The following is a 23,020-nucleotide window of genomic DNA, read 5'->3' as shown; positions in this document are numbered from 1 at the left end:
TGCAGATTGTTCTTTTCTCCTTTGCTTTCTTTTTATCCTCCATCTATCTATTTAACCATTTCACTACAACACGAAGTAATTATCAGCAACAAAACCATTGCGTGGAGTTCTTATAAACATCTACGTACACGAAAGTTAGCGATGAAAAGGTAATAGTTTTGCACTTTCTTCTGGTGCTGAGACAGGGCTGGTAAGGATTTCTCAGTGATTGTTGATTAGGAAAAGCTGTACCAAGCGGCAATTAACCTCTTCAGTATTGAGAAACAGTTTTACTATGGGTTTCTAGTATAATTCAACGATTTTATTTACATTGGGAAGAATCTATGGCGATCAGAAGATTAATGACCCAAAGTCTCCGCTATCTTAATTTCCATATAAGTTTATGAAACTATATAAAATTCCTAAATAGTAACCAGAATAAATATGAAAACGCGTCATGGTACAGAAAGGGTTAAAAGAGTTGAACTCCTATGTAACGGGATTAATCTACTATTACACATACGCACATTCACACACACACACACACTTACACAAACGCATTACCTTCACTTTTAACGTGCAAATGTTTGTTATCACACTCTTCACGTCACCAGACATGCAGTTCCTAGCAACCCACTTCTCATATCTCTCTTGTTATGACTCAATGACCTACTTCTACTAAACTAATCAGTACATTACGTCGTCAGCTAAATTTGAGACGCAGGGAACCGGTAAATAAATCCATGGGAGAATAAACCAGTTAGGACCAATGTAACTCCTTTAATCAGATTAGGAGAGCGAGAATTTTTCCGCCTGGTTGTAGAGTAGAGCGAGAGTATAGTAGTAGCAGGCGACACGTGGAGGAGCTAGGTGTATACAAGAGAGACGTCTGCCAGAGATACTGAGGTTACTTTTAGCACCAATGCATCAAGTCTATACAAGATCCTGCAGTCACGCTGGCCACCTACTGAATTGCCTAATGGCGTGACACTGTATTGATACGAGAGAGAGAGAGAGAGAGAGAGAGAGAGAGAGAGAGAGAGAGAGAGAGAGAGAGAGAGAGAGAGAGAGAGAGAGAGAGAGAGAGAGAGAGAGAGAGAGAGAGAGAGAGAGAGAGAGAGAGAGAGAGAGAGAGAGAGAGAGAGAATAATACACACACAAGCAGAGGGAAGCGAGGCACATCAGTAACTCACCAATGACTAGAGAACAATGACTGAATAACTAACTACTAAATATTCAAGCTTTTACTGAAATTCTTAGGCAAAAACGAAAACCACTGCACCGCCTCTGTCTTCCTTTCCTCATTGGTTAATTGAGAACAGCTGGCGCCTCATGACACCTATTTCAAACAGAGGCGGGAATCTGTCCAATACTAGATGTTTCCGTAGCAAGTCCATATGTCCATTGAGGTGTTCCGTTAAGTCTCTTCTTGTCACAGTGGCCTAATCTCTCCGTGGCTCCAATGACGGCCTCAGGTGAGCTTTCGTGGAAGTGTTTCTGACGAGTATAGAAGAAGTAGTGATAGAGAAGGACGATGTGACGACCTGCAAAGCGAAATACGTTAGAAGAAGAAGAAGAAGACGGAGGAGGAGGAGGAGGAGGAGGAGGAGGAGGAGGAGGAGGAGGAGGAGGAAGACGAGGAGGAGAAAAAGTTGAAAAAGAAGAAGGAAAAGAAGAAGAAGAAGAAGAAGAAGAAGAAGAAGAATAAGAAGAAGAAGAAGAAGAAGAAGAAGAAGAAGAAGAAGAAGAAGAAGAAGAAGAAGAAGAAGAAGAAGAAGAAGAAGGAAAAGAAGGAAGAAGAAGGAAAAAAAGAAGAAGAAGAAGAAGAAAAGTAGATGTAGTAGAAGAAGAAGAAGAAGAAGAAGAAGAAGAAGAAGAAGAAGAAGAAGAAGAGGAGGAGGAGGAGGAGGAGGAGGAGGAGGAGGAGGAGGAGAAGGAGAAGGAGAAGGAGAAGGAGAAGGAGGAGGAGGAGGAGGAGGAGGAGGAGGATGAACAGGAGGAGGAAAAGAAGAAGAAGAAGAAGAAGAAGAAGAAGAAGAAGAAGAAGAAAAAGCATTGAAGGACAAGATCTGATGCTGAGCTCTTCCGACATTGCGCTGTTGCCGTGCCGGACACACCCGCCAACACTGCTCCAGCGATGATAATGCTAATGATGATAATGAGGGAGATAATTCTTTCCTACACTTTCCCTAACTTTCAGATCAGGAAGCAGTTTTCTTGTACCGTCTATCGGGACTCGCTACATGATTTTCTCCCTTGAAATGTCAATATATTACAAATTCCATTCGATCTCTTAAATTTTGACATATTGCCAGAAAAATATTCGACAAATTTTCCTGTTCGTCTCTCCCAGCCTTTGTTCAGCCTAGATGGCACCACTGACCGCTTCTATTTTTAAAGGCTCCATCTCTGCGCGAAGCTTTACTGCAACAACAAACACACAAACATGAAGGGAGGGGTACAGCCTTGCTCTTCCCTCTCCCATTTTTTTCCTACTCCGCGATGTGTTATGTAAGGATTCTTTAGCCTCGTATTTACATTTCCCCTCGTACCTTGACTCTCGGAAGGCTTACGCGGTGGTCGTGGAGTGCCTTCCTTTGTTCAGAGAGAGAGAGAGAGAGAGAGAGAGAGAGAGAGAGAGAGAGAGAGAGAGTTAGAGAGAGCATTAATATCGAATATGGCACGCCTGCAATCCCTCTGCATCCTTGGTTACCATGCAAACTGGGGGAAAATAACAAGCAGGTATGTGTGGGCCAAATGCTGTAGAGAAAGGGTGAGGCTCAGGGATGCTGCCTCACCACTCTGAGCCTCAATAAATACACCTCTCTTAATCTCTTCAGTAACAGGACGTGTTTTCTTATTCATTCTGGTTACTGTTTTGGCGATTTTATACAATTTCAGAAACATATGTTGGGATTAGAATAGTAAAGACTCTGGCCATTAATCTTTTGACCTCCATAGACCCTTTCTAATGCAAATAAAATCGTCTGCTCATAACCAAAAATCAACGTATAAATGCGTCTCAGAATTGAAGAGGTTAATCCCGTTGACTGCACGGTAACTTCTATCCTGCAGCCTCCCTGTGTAAGACTTCTCCTCCTCCTCTCTTTGTCTATCTTTATATTGCAAGAGTTACGCAGTATCTTCCATTCCTTTCTCAAATAAACCCTGTAACCTTCTGCTAGTCTTTCCTCTTCTTTTTTACCTTTCGTACTAAATTGACTGTCCTCATCAGATTCTTTTCCTGATCATGAGCGGTAATCGAGTGTTTGTCTCTTGTTTGCAGCCTCAGAACAGCTTCTGTATAAGGGAGCCAAGAGGTAAGGGCACGGAAACGAACATTTTATAGTACGTTCACAAGACAGAGGCGCAGAGGGAGCATCATCCTGAGCAGCTTCCAAACAGGTGTGGCTCTCACTGAATATATTGCTCTATACCGCCTAACCTCAATAAAATGTTTACCTCTTTAAGAATATTGTTGCAACACTCTGAGCACACACAACATTTGACATCAGAAAATAAGCCGTCCTATAAATGACATGTCACCTGCATATTCTGTGCTTACGTCAGGAAAACCCATTCAACATCACTGTGGTTTTCTTCACAGGCTGACTTACGCATGTATTTCAGATAGATGAATGCAAAGTCATGGAGGCAAATTTCTTATATGAGTTTCAGTGCAGATTAAAGAGATGTTATCTTAATTACTGGAACATACAGTACTATAATGCCATGGAACATAAAGGGCTTCAGCACATTTTGCCTTTGCCCGAGAGCCTTTGGTAGAGAGTGGTGAACCCGAGCCGATGGGCCGCTGACTGTAATAGGTGGTGCGAGGATGTGTGGCCTCCTTTTGGGTGGTTTCAGCTCTGCTCCCAGCGCCGCCGCGCCTGTGCTCCCTAACACTCAGGCACATCTCACTTTGGTTCACTCACAACTCCATTTTAAGACGTGATGTATGCGATATAATGTTGAAGACGACCACAGCTTGTGAGAAAATGAAGCTGCGAGGTGTTGGAAGCGCTGGAGAATGTGGCCTAAAATACTCCCTCCGTGACTTCAGCTTCCCCGCCCGTTCCGTTGGTTTTCGTTCTTAAGGCAGCAAAGTTACTTCGTGTAACTGTACGTAGGTTAACCTTTTCGTCCGAACAATTCAGGACTGGGCCGAGGATGGTTCGTGGCACACGGACGGAAGGGTGGGCACGGGGCCGAGTGCCAAAGAGCTGCGAGAGCCAGGGCGCCCAGCCAGTGTTGCCCCGAAAGCCAGCGTGCGTGCACCGTCTTCCCGTCACTGCCTCCGTCGCTTCACTCACTCGCAACCATGAGTTGGCCATCTGCTTACGGCTACAAGTACACCCCTATTGGCCTCCGCCAGAGGGAAAAGAAGGATGATTCCTCAGGAACCCGCTCCATCTGCACCACTGTCCACCTTCCCCAGGGCGGACACCTCCTCGACATTGAGAGGCAGTACGGCTTGGACGGCTCCATGTCGAAGAGGGTGAGTCCCACACATGTCCCCATCCTCCCCAATGAATCCCAGGCTCAGGTGGTGCCATCTGTACAGACAAGTGGAAAGCTTTTCCTAAGAGTACTTGGCAAAATTCTTGTTTTGTTTTCAAAGCTCAAGATTTTGATGAATTACATACAAGTTCTTTTAGGTACACAAGTCTTTTGGCTAAAATGAAAATGAGGAAGGAAAGGGAAACTCAAAGACTGTGGAAAGTGAAGTGATAGTGACGGTGGTGACGCCGAAATAACTGCGAGCGGAGGCTGCGCCGCTCAGTGAAAATTTGGATCTAAGAGCAACAAAAAACCTTGCTGCCGGCGCCTCAGGGCAGCGCGGGTCGTGTTCACACGTGCAAGGGATGACTGGATCAATTGCCACAATGCTGACACAAGGCAAATGCAGCACATAATAAAGATAGGCCCCTGCTTCCCTGGAAGAGTTGGTCACAGCTCCCCAACACCCCGCATTGCCTTGGATGTGGACGTTGGCGGCTGTTCAGAATGGCAGCGCCTCAGAGGTTCTTTCGTCACCTTGGAAAAACTTTCTTTGGAATGTCCTCATTATTTTTCTCTTACACTAAATGTTACACTATTCTATTCTATTGGAATGATATAACAAACATGCTGTGTGTGTGTGTGTGTGTGTGTGTGTGTGTGTGTGTGTGTGTGTGTGTGAGAGAGAGAGAGAGAGAGAGAGAGAGAGAGAGAGAGAGAGAGAGAGAGAGAGAGAGAGAGAGAGAGAGAGAGAGAGAGAGAGAGAGAGAGAGAGAGAGAGAGAGAGAGAGAGAGAATCTGTGGACGAATACAATAGCATGTGAGTGAAAGTGTGCACATTCAACCTACTGTCCCATCAAAACAATACACACAAAAGGCGCCTCAGCCGTCACAGCAGCAGTAGCATTAGCAGCAGTGTGAGGAGAGTGCCAGCCCAGCGTCTCAGGACAAGGTCACCTCCACGAGAAGCACCTGCTTGATCTCTAATTATAAAACTGTAGCGATGAACCACCATCAAGACTGTGGGAAGTACGCGAGCAGAAGAGACGGAAGGATCAATCTGTGAAGGCCAAGGCTGCGGGTCCCTCTAGCGGTGGTCTGGCGGCTCAGCTAACTCCCGCATCGACCTCTGAATAGTTCTGAACGTCAAAATGCAACACAAGTAGTGCCAAAAGACCTTGACGGAAGATCGTGTGATGGAGCGAGAAATGCAATGACAAACCCAAATGACAAACGCATATGTGATAATGACGTCATGCTAGTCTGACACATCATGGCGGAAAACGGGAGTATGAGTCTGTGCCAGCTAGGAAAGACGAGTTATTTTTGCTCACCATCCTCCTCCTTCTGGAATTCACCCCTAAACCCCACACCCAACTCCACTCCTGACACCCACCACACCCACTCCTCACCTGACACACCTTCTTCCACTCCATTCTGATGCTCACTAGCACACTCCACTACACTCTTCCTCATCAACTGTCCTAACTGTATACATGACCCGTTTCTCTCTATTCAGGTGTTAAATAACTTACATGTATGACATATTTATTTGAGATTAGTACAGATAATGTAACTAACAAATTGAGTGTAATTGCGTACCTAGTAGTTGTAGTAGTAGTAGTAGTAGTAGTAGTAGTAGTAGTAGTAGTAGTAGTAGTAGTAGTAGTAGTAATAGTAGCAGTTGTAGTAGTAGTTCTAGTAGTAGTAGTAGTAGTAATAGTAGTAGTAGCAGTGGTAGTAATAGTAGTAATAGCAGTGATAGTAATTGTTGTTGTTGTTGTTGTTGTTGTAGTGGTGGTGGTGATGGTGGTGATGGTGGTAATTTATTCCTTTCATGTCATTTTTTTTAACTGTCGTGTTTGTCAAAACGAGAAAACAAGAAAATAGAAAAGTTTATCAATATATTTTGCAGAGAAAAAAAAGAAGAAACTTTCCACTTATTGCTGCTTTCCCTCCTCCCCATTCCAAGCCTGACATGTTCGTCTTGCAATAATAAATAACTGACTCACACATACCCGAACCACTCTGAGTTTGTGTATATCAAACATTCACACGGACATGTGGACAGGCTCTTACACATCAGTTCACCTCGTTGGCTTGAAGCTCCACCCTCGGCCGATAACATTTTTCTTTCAGCCCTCGATTATCCTAACAATAATGACCTCGAAACGAAGTCCTTCACTTTTATCAGATTTTACTGACGCACACTCACACACACACACACACACACACACACACACACACACACACACACACACACACACACACACACAAAGACGTTTGACTGGACATGCAACAGGTAATGAATGGACTGATAATGACACGGTACAGTAGCGACACGCCTTGACACTTGACACAGGGGTACTCCATATCAAGCGCATCTCAACAGGCGAATCCCTCACCTCACACCACCCACTGCCACATCATCGTCTCACGCCCCCACGCCTCCCGCGGCTAAATGGGGCACTACCGCTCTTTGTTCACGCTTCCCGGCTGGTGTTAACCCACAGACCTAATTTCGGCCAGAGAACAGCAGAGCCTCCACCTTCCACCGGACGCGCCCTTGCTGCTTACCAGGCGGCGGCCACGACCTACACATTCATGAGCTTTGAACCACTAGTAACGCTGCCAGTGGTTAGGGCGATAAAGATTGTTTTCAGCTGTTACAAATATCCATATCAATGTTTCTGAAGCAATCATGAAAAGAGAAACATGTTTATGTCGGCCTGACCAAAGATTCCTGACGGTACGCCCCTGCCGCTTCATGAGTGCCGTCAGCCAATCCACCGTGAAGCTGGTGGGCGCTGTTCGCTCGGCGCAGTGGAGGGACATATATGGCGGTGCGGCGGGCGGGGTGGCTCTGAGGGGGTGGCGCGTGCCAAGGGTCGCTCCCCCTCCCCCCCTCATCTCGGGTGTCTCGCTCGGCTGCCGGCCACCAATGGATTCATAATCGCGGTTCAGATACAGCTGCTCACCATACTGCATCATTGTGCCCCGTAAACAGTGACGAAGATACACTACTTTTGTTCTGGACTGTCCATGCATGATAAATATAACGAATACTTTCAAATAAAAATATATGAGAATTTTATGTATTTTAACAAGTAAAACGTGTATGATGTAAATAAATATGTACTGCGTGCCACTATAGGAGATACTGGTAATTAAGTAGCCACACTGTGATATCTTCTTGTAGATACTGAGATTCGTGTTATGCGTCAGTGATACAATCGCTGCACACTGAGTCATGTCACTGCGCACTCAGTTACATGACTCATGGTATGAATTAGACAGGCTTATGTAAAAAAATGGGAACAGAATCTTGAGTTTCCGTCACATGGTGGATGTTTTGGGGTGCAATCTGGGCACAAGGTGAAAGTGTCACGCATTTGCACTTGGTACAGGAAGGCGGCGGTGTTGCATGGCGGGCGGTGTTGGAGGAAAGAGGAAAAGATTTTACAGAATTGTAAAATTACATGAATGACTACTTTGTCGCTTGCCTGGCGACTTCACAGACTGAGAGTGACTGTCTCACCTATCATGACTCAATACAAGCTGAACATTGTATAGCTGATCCAAGGTAGAGATACAAGCACTTTTCCAACACGGAGAGACGTAATGAACAATATATGTACAGCTGCACCAAACTCATAACAAAGATACATGATAACAGTAACTTGGAGCACCGCTGTGTTGGCTGAGCCTGGCGCGCCCTTATTTGGTGGTGCAGCTGTGATCGCCTCCTTGGCCAGGCGGGCTCGTGGCCGTCACGCATTTGTCACGTGTCAGCTTCTTTTACATATCAGAAAAGAAACTTCTAGTTGAGACGCAGGTGTTTGTAAATTTTTTAATTAAAACACTGGGGGATTTACACAGGCGTTGGCGCCTCGGATGATTGTATTTATTGACACAGGACACTGAGCTGATGAATCCTTCTGACCTAACATTACTTCGACCAAACACGACTTTGTATCCTCGCTGGTGGCGCTCAGTAAAGGTCCTTGGCAGGTGTTCCCTTGAGAGCCACTCCGAATCAGGACTTCTAGCACGATCTGACTGCCAGCCAAAAATAATACAATAGAGAGTTTAGCGAAAAAAAGAGGTGGTTTAATTAGGTGTCTTCGAGCACCGGCTTTCGCGGCCATCACGGAAGAGAAAATCAAGGATCCCGCTGGCACCCACTTGGCACGAGACAGCCACCCTACCCTAGAGAGCCACACGGGAACACAGTATGCGGTGAAACAAAAGTATCGCAGTGGACCACTATATGCCATGCAGTCACCGAGTTGTTAGAATGTACAGAATTAAACACGCACTTCATCTCACAAAGACAAAGAACAATGACTTAAATGATAGCTAATGATAGCTAATTAGTGTCGTGCTACCACCGGTCTTGTTATGCCCTGCCAAGTCCTCCGAGTGTGGGGAAGAGCGGTAGTTTTCATCTAGTGCAGGTCATTCCTCAACTCACGGCCTCCTTAGTACTCCATCAGTTATCGGCTTCACAGAGGATACTTCCTACACACACACACACACACACAGCGAAGTTGGTTGGGTGTGGTGACTGAACCCTCGTCGCTGTCTCTCAATAGTAGGTTCTCTACATACACGAGTGCTTGAGGTGTGCTTAAAGCAATCAATCATCAATCCTTGTGTTCCTGTGACGCGTTTGGAAGCATGTAAGCAAAATAACCAAAGTTCAGCAGTGAATTTGATACTGACCCTTATATGATGTAGTCAAACATACGCATAATGAAAGCTTTATTCTCTACAAAACAAAGATTGCTGAAGTGGATCCTGTCGACAACTATCCCCGGCGTTATTTAACGTCCATGAAATACCCTGAGGATGTGGCCCCGAAGTGCATGGTGAGTGAGCCACGCTGGGGCTCCTCAAGCTGTAAATGTACTACTCTTGATTCACTGCGGAAACTTCTTCGCTCTACTACTAATTCACCCATGACAAGTAACGCCCTGACAGATCCACCACCATGGCCCACCAAGACCCTCCCTCCTTCCTGCCTCCGCTGTCACCACCACCCTTCATGAGCACCGCCACGCTTGGTTGCTCCGCGGCCGCCCTTCTGAACCACTCTGCCTTCACCCACAAGCCAAGCCTTCCATTTCTTACTGCTTATGTTTCGCCTCTAATTCGATGCCAAACTCTGCTTCACTCTTGATTTTTCCATGATTGTAGCCGAATGTTTTAGCCAATTAACATCATGCTGTCTCCTTTTCCCGACTTTTTTTTGGCAACTGTCCTACTGTATCATACGATGACAAACTAAGCATATTTTTTTCTGGAATATTGATATTTGTGGCAACATGCCGTGTGCTCAAGAGTAAGCCAGTGTTTATGGTTATTTTTCCAGGAGGATTATTGCGGGTTCATGCCCTACACCCCGGCTGTGGCATCAGTCAGGCGTCGGATCTAACCCTTACGCCAAGTCCTACACCACATCCTTTCCTACCCCCCTAATTCCCGATACTCCTAAACAATAAAAAAACAAAAAACAAAAAATTTTCGTTTTCTAAAAAATAAACATTTGAATAAAACCAATAAAAAGATGAATTCGACTCACAAAATTAAATCATCGTATTCCGAGCGTCTGTAATTACTGATGTTTGTGTACTTGCCACTGACACAGCTTGGCTTCCCTAAAAGTTAACTGCGCCTCATGATCGCACTACAAGTCAGCTGGCGAGGCAGACTGAGCCGGACAGAGAAATGAGACTCCTCTGGTCATAGACACTCCCAGCGTTCCCCTGTCCCTCCAACAAGTGTTGCTCGGAACAGAGGCATTCCTTCACCCTCACAGCTAGACAATGTACGTACAGGTAGTAGAGAGCACATCATTAGTGTCTAGTCTTATTTCCCTGTCCTTAACTCTACTGCCAGCTGTCTCGTCTTTATTACTATCATTACTATTATCATTAGCACACCTTAAGAATGCAGCTAGACACATCGCTTCAATTGCTGTACACCCTTAACCCAACCTGTGGCTGCAACCAGGAAGCTTCTCTTCAAACACTGTACTCGTGATCTCATTACATCTTACTAGCCCTTTTGAATCACACGAGGACTCACTCCTTGCTGCTCTGTTAGTTGCAATATTCTTTAGTTTATCTGTTCATTTATTGTGTGTGTGTATGTCATCTAATCTGAGAAATTACAATACTTCCCTGGCTGATTCACATTCATGAGCATTTCTTTTCTTGCTATTTAACATTCTCATGGAGATTCACGTCAAAGGCCTTAATTAAGTCAATCAGCCTCACGCCTCACACTTTCCAGCGTCATTCTTGCCCAACTCATATAAAAATTACTTGCCTTATATTTTGCAAGGCAACTTCCACACTCTATACCTTTCCTATTCCTAAATAATAACTATACTACAGTACTTCATTAGCGTTCTCCTGCCTTCGTAGCATCCTGTATCCTCTTACTCCTTCACAACTCCTTATTAGTTTCCTCACACCTGCGACTCGTTATAATGAATGTCCACTTCCTACGTCCACGGCGGGGAGGCGAGGGTGTTCCTCCACTGAACGACCTAAGCTCCACACAACCTTGTGAGTTGTGGATTCTGTGTTTCGCCTGTTGTATGCTGTGGCGTGAAACTTGGTCCTGCACTGAAACTCTTGTACACAAACCCTCGAGTCTTGCAACCCTCCCTCCTTCTAAGAGAGCGTCCCGCTGTGTGGCGGGCCGGAGCACAGTTCCTAGCGGAGCAACGCGGCCGGTCCTGTTCCACCGCTAGCTGCATGATGGCTGACGCGTTGTGGTGCGTGCATAATGCAAGCAACATGAAAACTACCTCTTAGGTGTTTGGCTACACTGACGCACACAAGAAAAAAACATGTACCATTAAACTTTTTTATAGCAAGCCATTTTTTTCTAATAATTACAGGACACATAATAATTATTAGTCATTAAAGTTTTTCTCTTAAATTTTCAGGTTTATATACTTTATTTGCTTTTTTGCTTATTTTGTTTATAAACCTCAGTTTTAGCGTAAAACTAACACCCATATATATATATATATATATATATATATATATATATATATATATATATATATATATATATATATATATATATATATATATATATATATATATATCTATCTATCTATCTATCTATCTATCTATCTATCTATCTATCTATCTATCTATCTATCTATCTATATATATATATATATATATATATATATATATATATATATATATATATATATATATATATATATATATATATATATATATATATGAATTTTCAAGTTAGCACTAAATAGAAAGGTGGTGAAGATGGAGGATGATGAGGCAGTGGGCCGGCTGTCTCGCCCTCCTCCACCAGCCAGTCTGTGGTGCTGCATGACAGTAATGCCTGCCTGTACCGCTTAAGTCTGTGTACTGCTTATTAGCTCTTTTGTTGAGTTAATTTGATTTAAATAATTTCATTATTATAGCTCTTCTAATAGTACCCTTTCTATATTTAAACATGACTAAACATTTATCAATCCACAAACGCGCACACACACACACACACACACACACACACACACACACACACACACACACACACACACACACACACACACACACACACACACACACACACACACACACACACACACACATACAACGGCAATGCATGAACACACACTGACACGCTGCATCACAGAATGTCGAAGTTACATGGACATCCTAACAAAGACTTGGACATTCACCGGTCTGGCCTCGGGAAGCCACACACTACACCTTCGCTGCCCCTGTCACTGTTCTCTGCCGTAGACCACCTCCCGCAATCCTTGATGGCGACTGGCCTGCCACACCCACTTCATCTGCTCCCTTCCCTTGCTCTTCTAAGCACCACAACACTCACAGTCGTCTTATGTTGCAGGAGACGCAGAACGTGGACCCCGCTTCCTTCCTCCCCAGCCCTGCCCGCCCTGCCACTGCAGAACCCGCCTCCTCCACTCCTCTCCTCGACGCCTTGGAGCCTCGTGCCCCCACTGACTTCGAGCGACAGGCTGATGACATCATTGCTAACTTCCGCGCCAGGCAGGGGCTGCCCCTTGAGGTAAGGTACTGGCGGGAGCAGGGATGACCACTTGTCATGGAAAGAAAGGGATGTGTGTGTGTGTGTGTGTGTGTGTGTGAGAGAGAGAGAGAGAGAGAGAGAGAGAGAGAGAGAGAGAGAGAGAGAGAGAGAGAGAGAGAGAGAGAGAGAGAGAGAGAGAGAGAGAGAGAGAGATGGAGACGTTGGTGCAGCTCATGCGAGGGTAACTGACGAGAGAGGAGGGACAAAGAACAGCGAGGCAGAGGGAGACTCGAGTGTTACACAAAGGGCACAGAGCCAGATATACTTGCCTGGGGGAAAAGGGAAGGGAGGAAGAGCTTCCGTAATGCCTATCACTCTTTGACACTAAGATTTGGCCGGCCTTGACTCTCACCTAGCCCCTTCCTGCCTCTCCTCTGCCGTGATGTGTGCGTTGTGTGAACCATGTGAGAGGTGGCGGTGGTGCAAGCGATGTGTGTCGTGTGAATGCATTTCAATCATATGCAACTAATGGCCTTACATTCCCTACAGGATAAGTAATAATCACCATTAGTCTTATAATGGGTCAAATATGTCAAACTTCAAGGTATTGGTTGAATAATATACAATATGAATAGTAGGAAGCCTTGCAGTCTTGTAGGTGTCAGCCAGTGAGTGATTGTTACGTCAAAGCGGTTTTCGAGTAATATACATAGCCGGTCAGAGAAGCGTCTGTCCACTCCCACCTTCCCCACCATGAGCGGCCGCTTGGTGTCCACGCGTAGGGTTCTCTGCTGAGCTAAGTTCAAATGTGATGACTATTCCGAATGAAGAATGTATGTAGTGCCAAGTGCCAACCGGACAAAGCCAGAGCAAGTAAACCGCACCCGGCCGCACGCTGTGTACAGATCAGTGAGGTGCACGCATCACCTTCAGGAGATTCTTTTTCTATTAGTGTCATTTTCCCCAGAGAAGTGATGTTGTGCAATGGAGCAATTTTGATAATTTTTTTCAGTTAATCTTTCTATTGATCAAATTTTTACCCTCAATTCCAGTCATTAATTTCAGTAATTAATGGAAATATGTTATTCTCGGTTTTCATGAATGATGTGTTTCACGAGGGCAGATTTTTTAATGCAGCAATCCCGTCCCCCAAGCCTCGCGGCACGCTGCATGTGGCACGCGGCCTTCCGAGCGGAGACTAGCACCTACACACATACACACTCACTCACACACACATCTGGATCTGGCTTATGACACACAATCATAATGATATGCCAACAGCGGAAAAGATGCAGCATTCCGACCGACTTGATCAGCGGGAGTACCTGCCTCTGCTTCGAAAATGAGAGAGACCGAATTCGCGCCTTCATGAAGGACATGGTCGGTGGACGGACCTTCTCTTCCTTTCATCCATTAACTCTAAGCAGCAAAAGCGTGGTGTTCTGAGCGGTTTGGCTAGCAGCCCCTGCACTTGCTATTTTATTTAGCTGTAAGGTGTATCCTGTGTGGTCGTCCTTGTGTGCAGGTTGTCTGCTTCTTTAAACAAAACTGAAGGTGAACACCCACAAGGGCATGACGAGGCTAACGACCAGCATGTTGAGCCACAGCCCTCCCGCAGCTGTGTTTCACGTGCCTTGTGATTCCAGAGTTCTGTTTCTCTGCACCTGCCTGGTTGTGCCCTAACGTCACCTTCCTTGTGAGAAACACCTTGCAGCGGTCTGTGTCCAAAACTTTCTTCTTACGTCAACTTATATTTATGTTTTATTTTTTCAATTTTTTAGTTGAACTTACAATTAGCATTCAAAGCTTTTTTCAGTAGACCTATTGCGGTGCATCACTTTCTGAAGCCAATGGATTGTTACTAGACGAGGCAGCGGGCGACAAAGAGCAAGCACAGGCGTGGTGACGAGGCGGCGCCAAATACTCGTACATTAATACAGCTGCTCTTTGTTGCTACTTCATTTTTGCCTTCTTGTAAACCGAATTTGTCACTTTTTTTCCTGCACCAGTCCTCATTTCCAGAAAACTGACGTCATTTTGGTCGACATACTGTCCGATCGTGACGGAAAACAGCATGCACAATACAATGACGGAACTTTCTTGGATTAAAGGACTGCGATAAAGTTTTGACGAAACGCTATAGTGGCAACTGCTTTGGTACAACATTTCGCATTCAAAATTCACTAAGTAAGTTGTCAAGCATCATTGTAATCTAGACGAGAGATAACTGACGCCTTGACGGAGTTTCCTTCAAGAACTGATGTGGTCAAGCTGACAGGTGAGGAACGGAATCAGCCACAGCGTCAGACCATTCCACTGTGCTGAAGAGCGCAAAGCGCAACTCTTCCGAATAACAATGAATGAATAAATTTCGAGCAATATATAGCACCGTATGACACCTGAATCAAAGAATACTCCCCTGTAGTTAGCCTAATGAAATGTCCTTGTTCTAAATGATGAAATATCACGACCTCTTTCCAGTCTCCCATCGAGGCCATTCAGTACCTGGACGACACTTACGGCAAATACTCAAACTCCTTGCGTCGTGAGGTACTGGTCCATCCCTAGCACCCTCACCCCACACTCACGCAGAGACCAATCACTCACACTTTGCTGCTGCCACTATTCGAGCTCATTAGTGACATGGTAAAGCAGTGTGAGGAAGCTGTTAACCTGCAGATGCATCCCTGACTAATGGTGCTCCAATGAGACAGAGGATTGACTACAAGGTCCACTAGGTCCAGGATCAAAGAAGGGAGGCTTGATGAGACTCTCCCCGCGCGCCACGCCGCCTAACACACTCAGTGTATCCACCTTAACCCTTTGGTCATCTCCATCGGAGCGGCCAATTACGATCTAATGCATCTTAGTTGTATTTTCTTATCAAGTAAATTTATTTAAACGTGTGCTTTTTGCCTGATGAATAAATAAACACAGTGTTTTAATAATTTCCGGCACACCAAACGATAAACACGTCTGATAATTAACACTCATTTGCCTCATAATGTTGACGTTGCACGCAGCAGCTGGAGCTCCTGGTGTCCGCAAGGCTATTCTCGTCAGCCGCCTCCTCGCCTAGCTGTCTCCGCGCTGACCACAAGCTTTGCTTCACTATACCTATATTTTCCCTTGCTGAACTCGTCCTTCTTTACTTTCTGCCTTCCAGCAATTTGTGAATCGCATGACTTGGCCCACGCATTTGCAGTCTTTGGTTATCTGGAAAGGTATCGTACTCGTGTCATTAATTCTTGACGCCATGTATCACTCATGTCTGACAGAAGGCAACACTCAACAAGCCCTTCACAAACCAGCTTAAACGAAATTTACGAAATTCAATTTGCATGTTGCTAACATGTTCCACTACAAACCACACACTGAACAAGTCTACTGTAAGCACAGCTTTGTGCATTGTGGTCAATCTAGCAGCGCCCAACATCGTCTTCTGGCAGTGTGACGCACCACCTCCACGCCCCGCCCCGCTCCGCCCCGCCTCCACGCATCGCCACTAGTGGTCATCGTTCATTCGAGCATGCTGACGCCCTCCTGACAACAACTTTTCGGAAATACTTTGATCCTTGACCAATTTCTTGCGTTAAATTTTCCTCATCAATGTAAACGTATTTTCATTTGTTGAATTTTTCCTTGCAGAAACTTTTGTGGCGTTCATAAATGCGCTTCAAACTTAGAGTTGCATGTAAGTTAATTGTGAGAGGTGCCGCTGGTCTCCCTCCCCGCACCGCTCTGTGCTGCTCAACTCTTGCCTCTGCCGGCATTAGCGACATCATGAAGCTGACAAAGACATGCACTGGATCTATTCCCCTGCATACATTTCATGTTTTGTACTTTTAAGATTTTCTTAATTAGTTTCGCGCAAAAGTATCTAGTTCTAGAATATATAAATGTAAATTTATATATTCAGTATCAAATACATAATTGACTTTTTCAGCTTTAATTATGCCGGCCGCTCTTTCACAAACAAAATCCTTCGTAAGTGTGCATGCCAAAGCGCCCTAATATTACTCACGATAAATTTCCTTTTCATTTTAAAACTAAACGAGAGACAATTAACCCCTTTTTCTAACAAGTGCTAAGGTGACTGAATCCATAACTCTTGGTCAGAGCGACACGCTGCCACGTGCACCAAGGGACCCGTGCAGCCTTCACCCTACCTCAGCCTGGACGCAAGCATGGGGCGGTCACTTGCCAAGCAGTATCCCTGTGGCCTGTGGCATTGTGTTTTGTTATATAGGAAAAAAACAAAACAAAACAGCTTTGGAGCTGAGCCTTCATTCATGTCGTGACAGTCAGTGTTTAGCGAGGCGTCTGTCATGATTCAGTGCCGGTGTGGGACATTCAGGTATCATTAACTCTCAACAGGCATCCTGCTCAGCGCGTGCTACAGCGGGAGAGTCAAAGATCTCATCCCTTCTTTCCTCTAGCGCCACTACAACCTCGGCGATCAAGGAGGAATCCAGTTTGACATCCTCCTCCTCGCGGGTAGGTGCTGAGCGCCACTGGTTGACCCAGAACACAGCTCCACATGGCCCGCGACTTCTGTAGTTCTTGGTCCTCGTCTTTAGAACTGGTAGTTTTGCAGCGGTCATGTTATGACAACGTTTCTCTCTTACAGTCTTGAGTCCAACTATAACGGATGTCTGACTTTTGCGTGAATTGTCATAGAAGTAGTAAAATTATATACTTTTTGCTTCTTTACAATTCTTCCGATACATTCCACAACTCATTCTTTGATCGAACGATCTTTAGGAACATCTAACACTGTGCTTTACTTCACTGTGTTCTAGTAGTAAACAGACGCGTCAAACTGTTGAACTTTCGCCCTGGTGGCCTCGTGTGTGGCTCGAACGCGCACGAGTGCTACTTATCTTCAAGGTCTGTGACACTTACAAATGGCAGCCACAGTGTGAGCAACAATATGATATTTTGTTAAGGATAAAATAGCGATAAAATTCATAACATGAGCTCGTCAATCATTAAGCAACCATCGCTCCTCATACACAGAGCCTCTTGCACCAGGTGTACTGCCTCGTGTCACTCAGACCCAGCAAGTGTTCCCCGTCTCCTGTCTCGGGGTTCCTGACACCAGTTATGGATTCTGATTACCTATAGCATCTTTTAATATACTCCTGTTCTCTTCATTCTGCCATTAACATATTCAAATGCATGTACTAAAACTGTCTTCCAGCATGTACTGTTCACGGCTAGAAAGGATGAAGGCATTAGTCGGAGTATTTATTTATTGGGACAACTAATCACTTCATGTCGCTCGTGTTTTAATCAGTACGGTGGTCGAGGTGACTAACTAACCCTTTACGAGCGCCCCACAATGCATGTTTCTCCTGTTTTCACCAATTCCCAACACCAAATTACATATTTACTTTTGTTTATTTCAGTCTCCTAACCTTTACCTCTCCTGGGGTTACCTTGGCGGAAAGGCGTCCCAACTCTCATTAGCCTTAAGAAATTTGTTGTAACAGGTGAAACGACTCCTGGTTACGAGTACATCCCGCCGCCTGCCGCTGCATGCCGCCCCTAGCCATGCCACCAAGGGACCTAACCGCTCCTCAACACATTAATTTACACGCTGATCGCTTCCAGCCAAGAGTTTCAAAATTTACAAAGCATTGTTCATTCATAAATAAATGCATCCTATTTTCACAAACACATGGGCCTGTAATTCAAAAGGTCCTCTTTTTTTCTAGACCTCCTATTTTTACTTTGATCTTCAAAGATTTTTACTTTTCTATAGATCACTTCCTATCTCTGCCTTTTTTGCTCTATCTATGTAGCAAGCATGTCAAAGACTTTATTATTTGGGCGATGTGTATGCAGACATGCAGACAGCCACAACAAACACGATGACAGCTCTGGCATGCTCGGAAAGGGTTTGACATCAACTCACTTGCACAAAACCAGATACTAAAATTAGACAAACACTTATTGCAATTCTTCCTATTTTCATAACACTAACAAGCAATGCAAAAAAATAAAATTCCCAACATCAATGTGTAGCTTCTTCAAGGCTGTCAAATCTCACCTGACTCGGGCCCAGTCGGCTGAGGTCTCTCCTCCACCCACGCCTCCACAACCTGGGAAAGAACAACAATAATTTCCAGAATCATTTACCTATAACGTAAGAAAAACTTTGATAACTATATTCAACACAATAGAATAAAAAATTCGGAATGCTGTTCAGTCATTCCAACCTGATGAGGGCGCCACCCTCTTGAAGGCAGACTAAACTCCTTGGAAGTGATTACTCTTACGTTCATCTTGTGAATCAAATAATATGAACCTTGACCATCACCCACACTATTTAGAACAGACATGCTAGTACACATTAAGCCAATGTAGAACAAGTAAATAAGCCTCGCATTACCCACGCCTGGCTCTCAGCCCTTTGTGGGGCGACTCCTTCAGCCTGTCCTCCGCGACACAGCTTTGCATGAAGCTTCCCCACTAACTAGTTTGTATTTAGGAATAACTGTCTAAATAAGAATACTACCAGTGTGTTACATTAATACCACATGATAAGTATCATTAGTTTTTGTCTCAGCCACATTATAAAGTATTTTTGAAGTCTTCAGTATTTACAAATATATCATGTAACATCAAATGTGCATATCTAAATGTCTCATATCCTAAATACCACTATATTGTCCCTAAAATCGTTGCTGAGCATCATGGCAGGACAGGTCTTCCTCTCCCACCCCTCCCTGGCCATGATCAAAGTAGTACCTGGTTTCTCCGCAGATTAAAAGGGCTATGAGGAAGGCGGAAGAGGAGTCCTACTTTTAAATGGCTGACGACAATCTCCCGAACACCTGCACATCTCTCGACTCATCCATCATGGCATCCCCCTGAACTTGTCGAAGACACACTGGATTTTTGGGCAACCAGCTGACTACTTGCTGGCCGGAGAGGTGGACGACGCAGCGACCTCCAAGCCTGTCGCCGCGCGGGCCGCCCACCTGCCCGCCACTCTTTATACCCGTGACGCAGCCGAGGTTTCGCCTCCCCGAGTGGGATGGAAGTGTTGGCTTTTCTCCCAGTTTTGTATAGAATGGGACAGAAGCATATCACCGCGTGTTTACCTTGCATGCCTTTGGACTTTGTCACTTGTAAAGAGATTTTTACATCGAAAAAACGAAAAGAGCAATTCAGCTCCACAGATTATAATATAATGTTTTTGAATTGTCTATTATTATTCATTTTACAAAATCACACTTGGTCGTATACTATCTATCACCTCTTGTGTAACATTAAATTTGGTATCTTTAAGTCTGGTTTGGAAGATATGCTGCTTGGCTCACACAGTAACAAAAAAGGGTAATATGTAATCAGACAATCCTTATTAAAGATAGTATGAACGCTGAAATGACTCCTGTTTCAGTGAGCCCTATTTACCGGCGCCGTGCCGCAGTAGTCTCACTCACACTGGCATACAGACCACCGCCTGCACCAACAATGTTTAGGAGCAGTGTTGTTCTGTTCTTCGTGCTGAATAAATACTCTACAAAGCTAAGGCAAAAACAGATGCTTTTATCCTGAGCGAGAGCAAAATATGACAACCTCTATATAGATCACCTTACGCCAGTACCTTGTCTGAGAGTCAACTGTATCTTCAACACGGCGCGCCTTCCATCCTGCCATCAACTGAGCTAATAAGTACTTCTAATCCTTCCACCAGTAATATGTCGTGGAATGAGAGGATAACTAGGATTTCGAGTTATTACTAGAACTTTTGCTTTGCTTTTACTGATAGTGTCAATAGTTTCAATCACGCTGTCAACAATACGTAGTATTGTTGACACAGATTTCTCCCTACCTAAGCAGCTAAGATAGTTTGTCCTTCTTACACCCATACTTTCTTTCCTCATTAGTTATTTTCAGTACAACAAACCCAATACAATATACGACGGTGTGTGTGACTCTGTACACTCGACCCTCACTGTGGTGCATGTCACTCATCTTACGTGAATGATGTAGCGTTCTGCCTAGACACTCCTGGAAGTTTCTGAACAAAATAACAGACATTCTCCCGCCTCAGCAACGTGACGCAACAAGGAACACCACGACGTCCCAAGTGAGAGTCATGGTAAACGGTAATCTAACATTTACCAACATCTCTAGACCGCTTTGTCAAATTCAGGCGGACCAGAACAAAGATATATATATATATATATATATATATATATATATATATATATATATATATATATATATATATATATATATATATATATATATATATATATATATATATATATATACCTTGTACAATGCTCAAAGTTTGATGATTTATGTAATATGAAAATCTTTGCACAAATAAATTTGGTTGCATCATATATATATATATATATATATATATATATATATATATATATATATATATATATATATATATATATATATATATATATATATATATATATATATATATATATATATATATATATATATATATATATATATATATATATATATATATATATATATATATATATATACACACACACTTAAGTACATTCTGCCCCAGCCAACGTATGCAGATTTGCGTCATTGTCATTCATGCAACATTAACATATGTGACATAAGGTAGCACGGTTTGATATAAACTTAACCAGTGACGTGTCTGATGGAATTCGTACCATGGGACCCATCATACTAAGAAACACTACTTAATCTGCTGCTCAGGTGGTACGAGACACATCAGCAGCAGGTTGGAGTTCAGTAACCTCCAAATAACCTTGAGGGCAGCGCCGCGCTGCTCCTGCCGCGAGATGACGAGACGGCGGGAGAGAAAGCAGCCAAGGGAGATATTTAAACACAGTCTCACATAGCAGTATATCGACCTAAGTCAGAAAATCGCATCTTCTTTTGTATTGTATTGATTCACATTTAGTACAGCTGCTGCACACATTGCAAACATTCCACATTTAAGGAATAAAAACACGCAATTGTAAAGAGATTCATACATTCTCAATTCCAGAACAACTTAGCGCCTCAGAGAAACCTTCAACAAGGGACAATAGCAACAAGGTTTGATTGAAGGGCTGTCTCCTGTTACACTGACACCAGCCCATCACATAATCACTCAGTAAGGTACTCATAAGGTACTGAATGATATGATGCATACAATTAAAAAAAAAAAACATTAGAGTACCATGGATGCTGGCTCATGTATCCACCACGGTGTGAACCTGGCTGGCGCTGTACCTGCACCCTGAGTGGCGGAAGTTTCTTGGAAGTCTGAACAGGAGTTGGCCTTCCCTCTGTCACTGTTGCTTGCGTTTTGGAGTCGACTGTATCTGAAAAAAAAGATTTAAAAAATCTAACTGCTTGGCATTGGTTTTTTTTTTTTTTTTTTTACTTAAACATTACAACTGCAGGTAGATTTTTTTTTTTCATTTGCGATACTATTAAGGTATTTAATGCTCCTAGCTTTGCTGAATGATATTCAAGATTCACTACGGGAAACAGTTTCCGACAGAGCTAGTCAACAAATGCAACTTAGTAGAGTATGTAATATCAATATGAACTTCTATAGATCACTGTCCCGTGAAGCTCAGAAAATGGCCCTTCCTGACAAAGAGGCAAACAATGAGTGCCTTGATGCAGGTAAGCACCACCTGGACCTTCCATTCCTCACAGGTATCTGACAGGTACATATATCCAAAATGAGTATTAAATCATAATTATACGATGACTGACTTTATTCGAGTGAAATTAACTATTCACCACGAGCAAGAGGGAAGTTATTAACTGAACATAACATCTGCTGGAACAGCGGTGATGGTACACGGGGCCTCAGCAACGCTCAGCACATACATGCTTGGCAGCTCACTTGAAGGAACTGAAGATGCCCGATGAGGAGGAGACGGCGCGGCGAGAAGTGTTCTTCCCAAGGCGCCAAGTCCCTGTTCCATTTTTTTCAGGCTGCATCTCATCCCCAGCTGCATCAGAGCCCGAGTCCTTCGCCTCCTCAGCGGAGTTGGAGAGGAAGGGAGAAGACCCGAAGAACATCTGCGAGACGCGCCGCAAGACTGGCCCGACCAGACGAGGAGCGGTCTGATCCCTGGGCAGGCTTGGCTCTGACCTCACCAGCTCCAGCATGCTATTCATGCTGTTCTCCTGCTGTAACAAGACACAACTGTAATGTTACTCATGATGCTTATACTCCCTTCGCTGCAGCACCGACTCAACACTGACATCTCCCTGCCAGCAATTACTGGCACCGCGCTGAGTGAACAGTCACCTTGGGGTTGGAAGGAGTTCGAGACACGTCGCCACAAGACTTGGAGAGATGTTGACCTTTCTCAGACGAGGCATTTCCTTTCTCGTGAACGGAGCCGCATGCACACCGCCTCTGCTCCCTCGTGACACTTCCGTCTGGTATGAAACAAAACGTTTAAGAAAATAACGTCACATCCAAAAACACACACAAGCACGTAAGCCAGCAAACAAACTAGCAGGT

General features: G+C 44.2%; 2 protein-coding genes across 11 annotated transcripts in view; one reads left to right on the top strand and one right to left on the bottom strand.

Annotated features, from left to right (window-relative positions):
• Positions 1-4,204: 4,204 nt before the first annotated feature.
• LOC123504259 lies at positions 4,205-19,921 on the top strand. Of its 5 annotated transcripts, none has more exons than XM_045254649.1 (5): positions 4,205-4,477; positions 12,385-12,564; positions 15,007-15,075; positions 16,903-17,022; positions 19,297-19,921. In XM_045254649.1, the coding sequence occupies exons 1-5, from the start codon at positions 4,301-4,303 to the stop codon at positions 19,339-19,341; spliced, it is 591 nt and encodes a 196-aa protein (XP_045110584.1). In that variant the 5' UTR covers positions 4,205-4,300; the 3' UTR covers positions 19,342-19,921. The 5 variants fall into 5 exon arrangements, with proteins under 5 accessions (XP_045110584.1, XP_045110583.1, XP_045110587.1 ...); XM_045254648.1 differs by lacking the exon at positions 15,007-15,075 and adding an exon at positions 13,807-13,905; XM_045254652.1 differs by lacking the exons at positions 15,007-15,075; positions 16,903-17,022 and adding an exon at positions 13,807-14,014.
• The window catches only part of LOC123504257, a 20,915-nt gene continuing 16,142 nt past the window's right edge, over positions 18,248-23,020 (bottom strand). For 4 of the 6 annotated variants that reach the window (XM_045254642.1, XM_045254644.1, XM_045254645.1 and 1 more), the window contains 4 exons: positions 22,802-22,935; positions 22,391-22,680; positions 21,710-21,854; positions 18,248-18,632 (listed from right to left, as the gene is read on the bottom strand). In XM_045254642.1, coding sequence (XP_045110577.1) covers positions 18,570-18,632; positions 21,710-21,854; positions 22,391-22,680; positions 22,802-22,935 — 632 coding nt within the window. In that variant the 3' untranslated portion in view covers positions 18,248-18,569. Of the gene's footprint in view, positions 18,633-21,709; positions 21,855-22,374; positions 22,681-22,801; positions 22,936-23,020 lie in introns of those variants that run through there. The other 2 variants (XM_045254643.1, XM_045254646.1) reach the window with 2 other exon arrangements.

This window comes from Portunus trituberculatus, chromosome 15 (assembly GCF_017591435.1).
Source record: "Portunus trituberculatus isolate SZX2019 chromosome 15, ASM1759143v1, whole genome shotgun sequence".
Classification (NCBI taxonomy): domain Eukaryota; kingdom Metazoa; phylum Arthropoda; class Malacostraca; order Decapoda; family Portunidae; genus Portunus; species Portunus trituberculatus.
Note: the sequence above shows the minus strand (reverse complement) of the source record. Positions and strands in the feature narration are given on the sequence as shown.

Bases quoted from the DNA above. Each gene is read 5' to 3' on its own strand.
- LOC123504259 (XM_045254648.1), top strand. From the start codon at position 4,301: ATGAGTTGGCCATCTGCTTACGGCTACAAGTACACCCCTATTGGCCTC. The intron at 12,565-13,806 runs GTAAGGTACTGG...ATATGCCAACAG, and splicing joins GGCAGGGGCTGCCCCTTGAG to CGGAAAAGATGCAGCATTCC. The intron at 17,023-19,296 runs GTAGGTGCTGAG...GTTTCTCCGCAG, and splicing joins TGACATCCTCCTCCTCGCGG to ATTAAAAGGGCTATGAGGAA.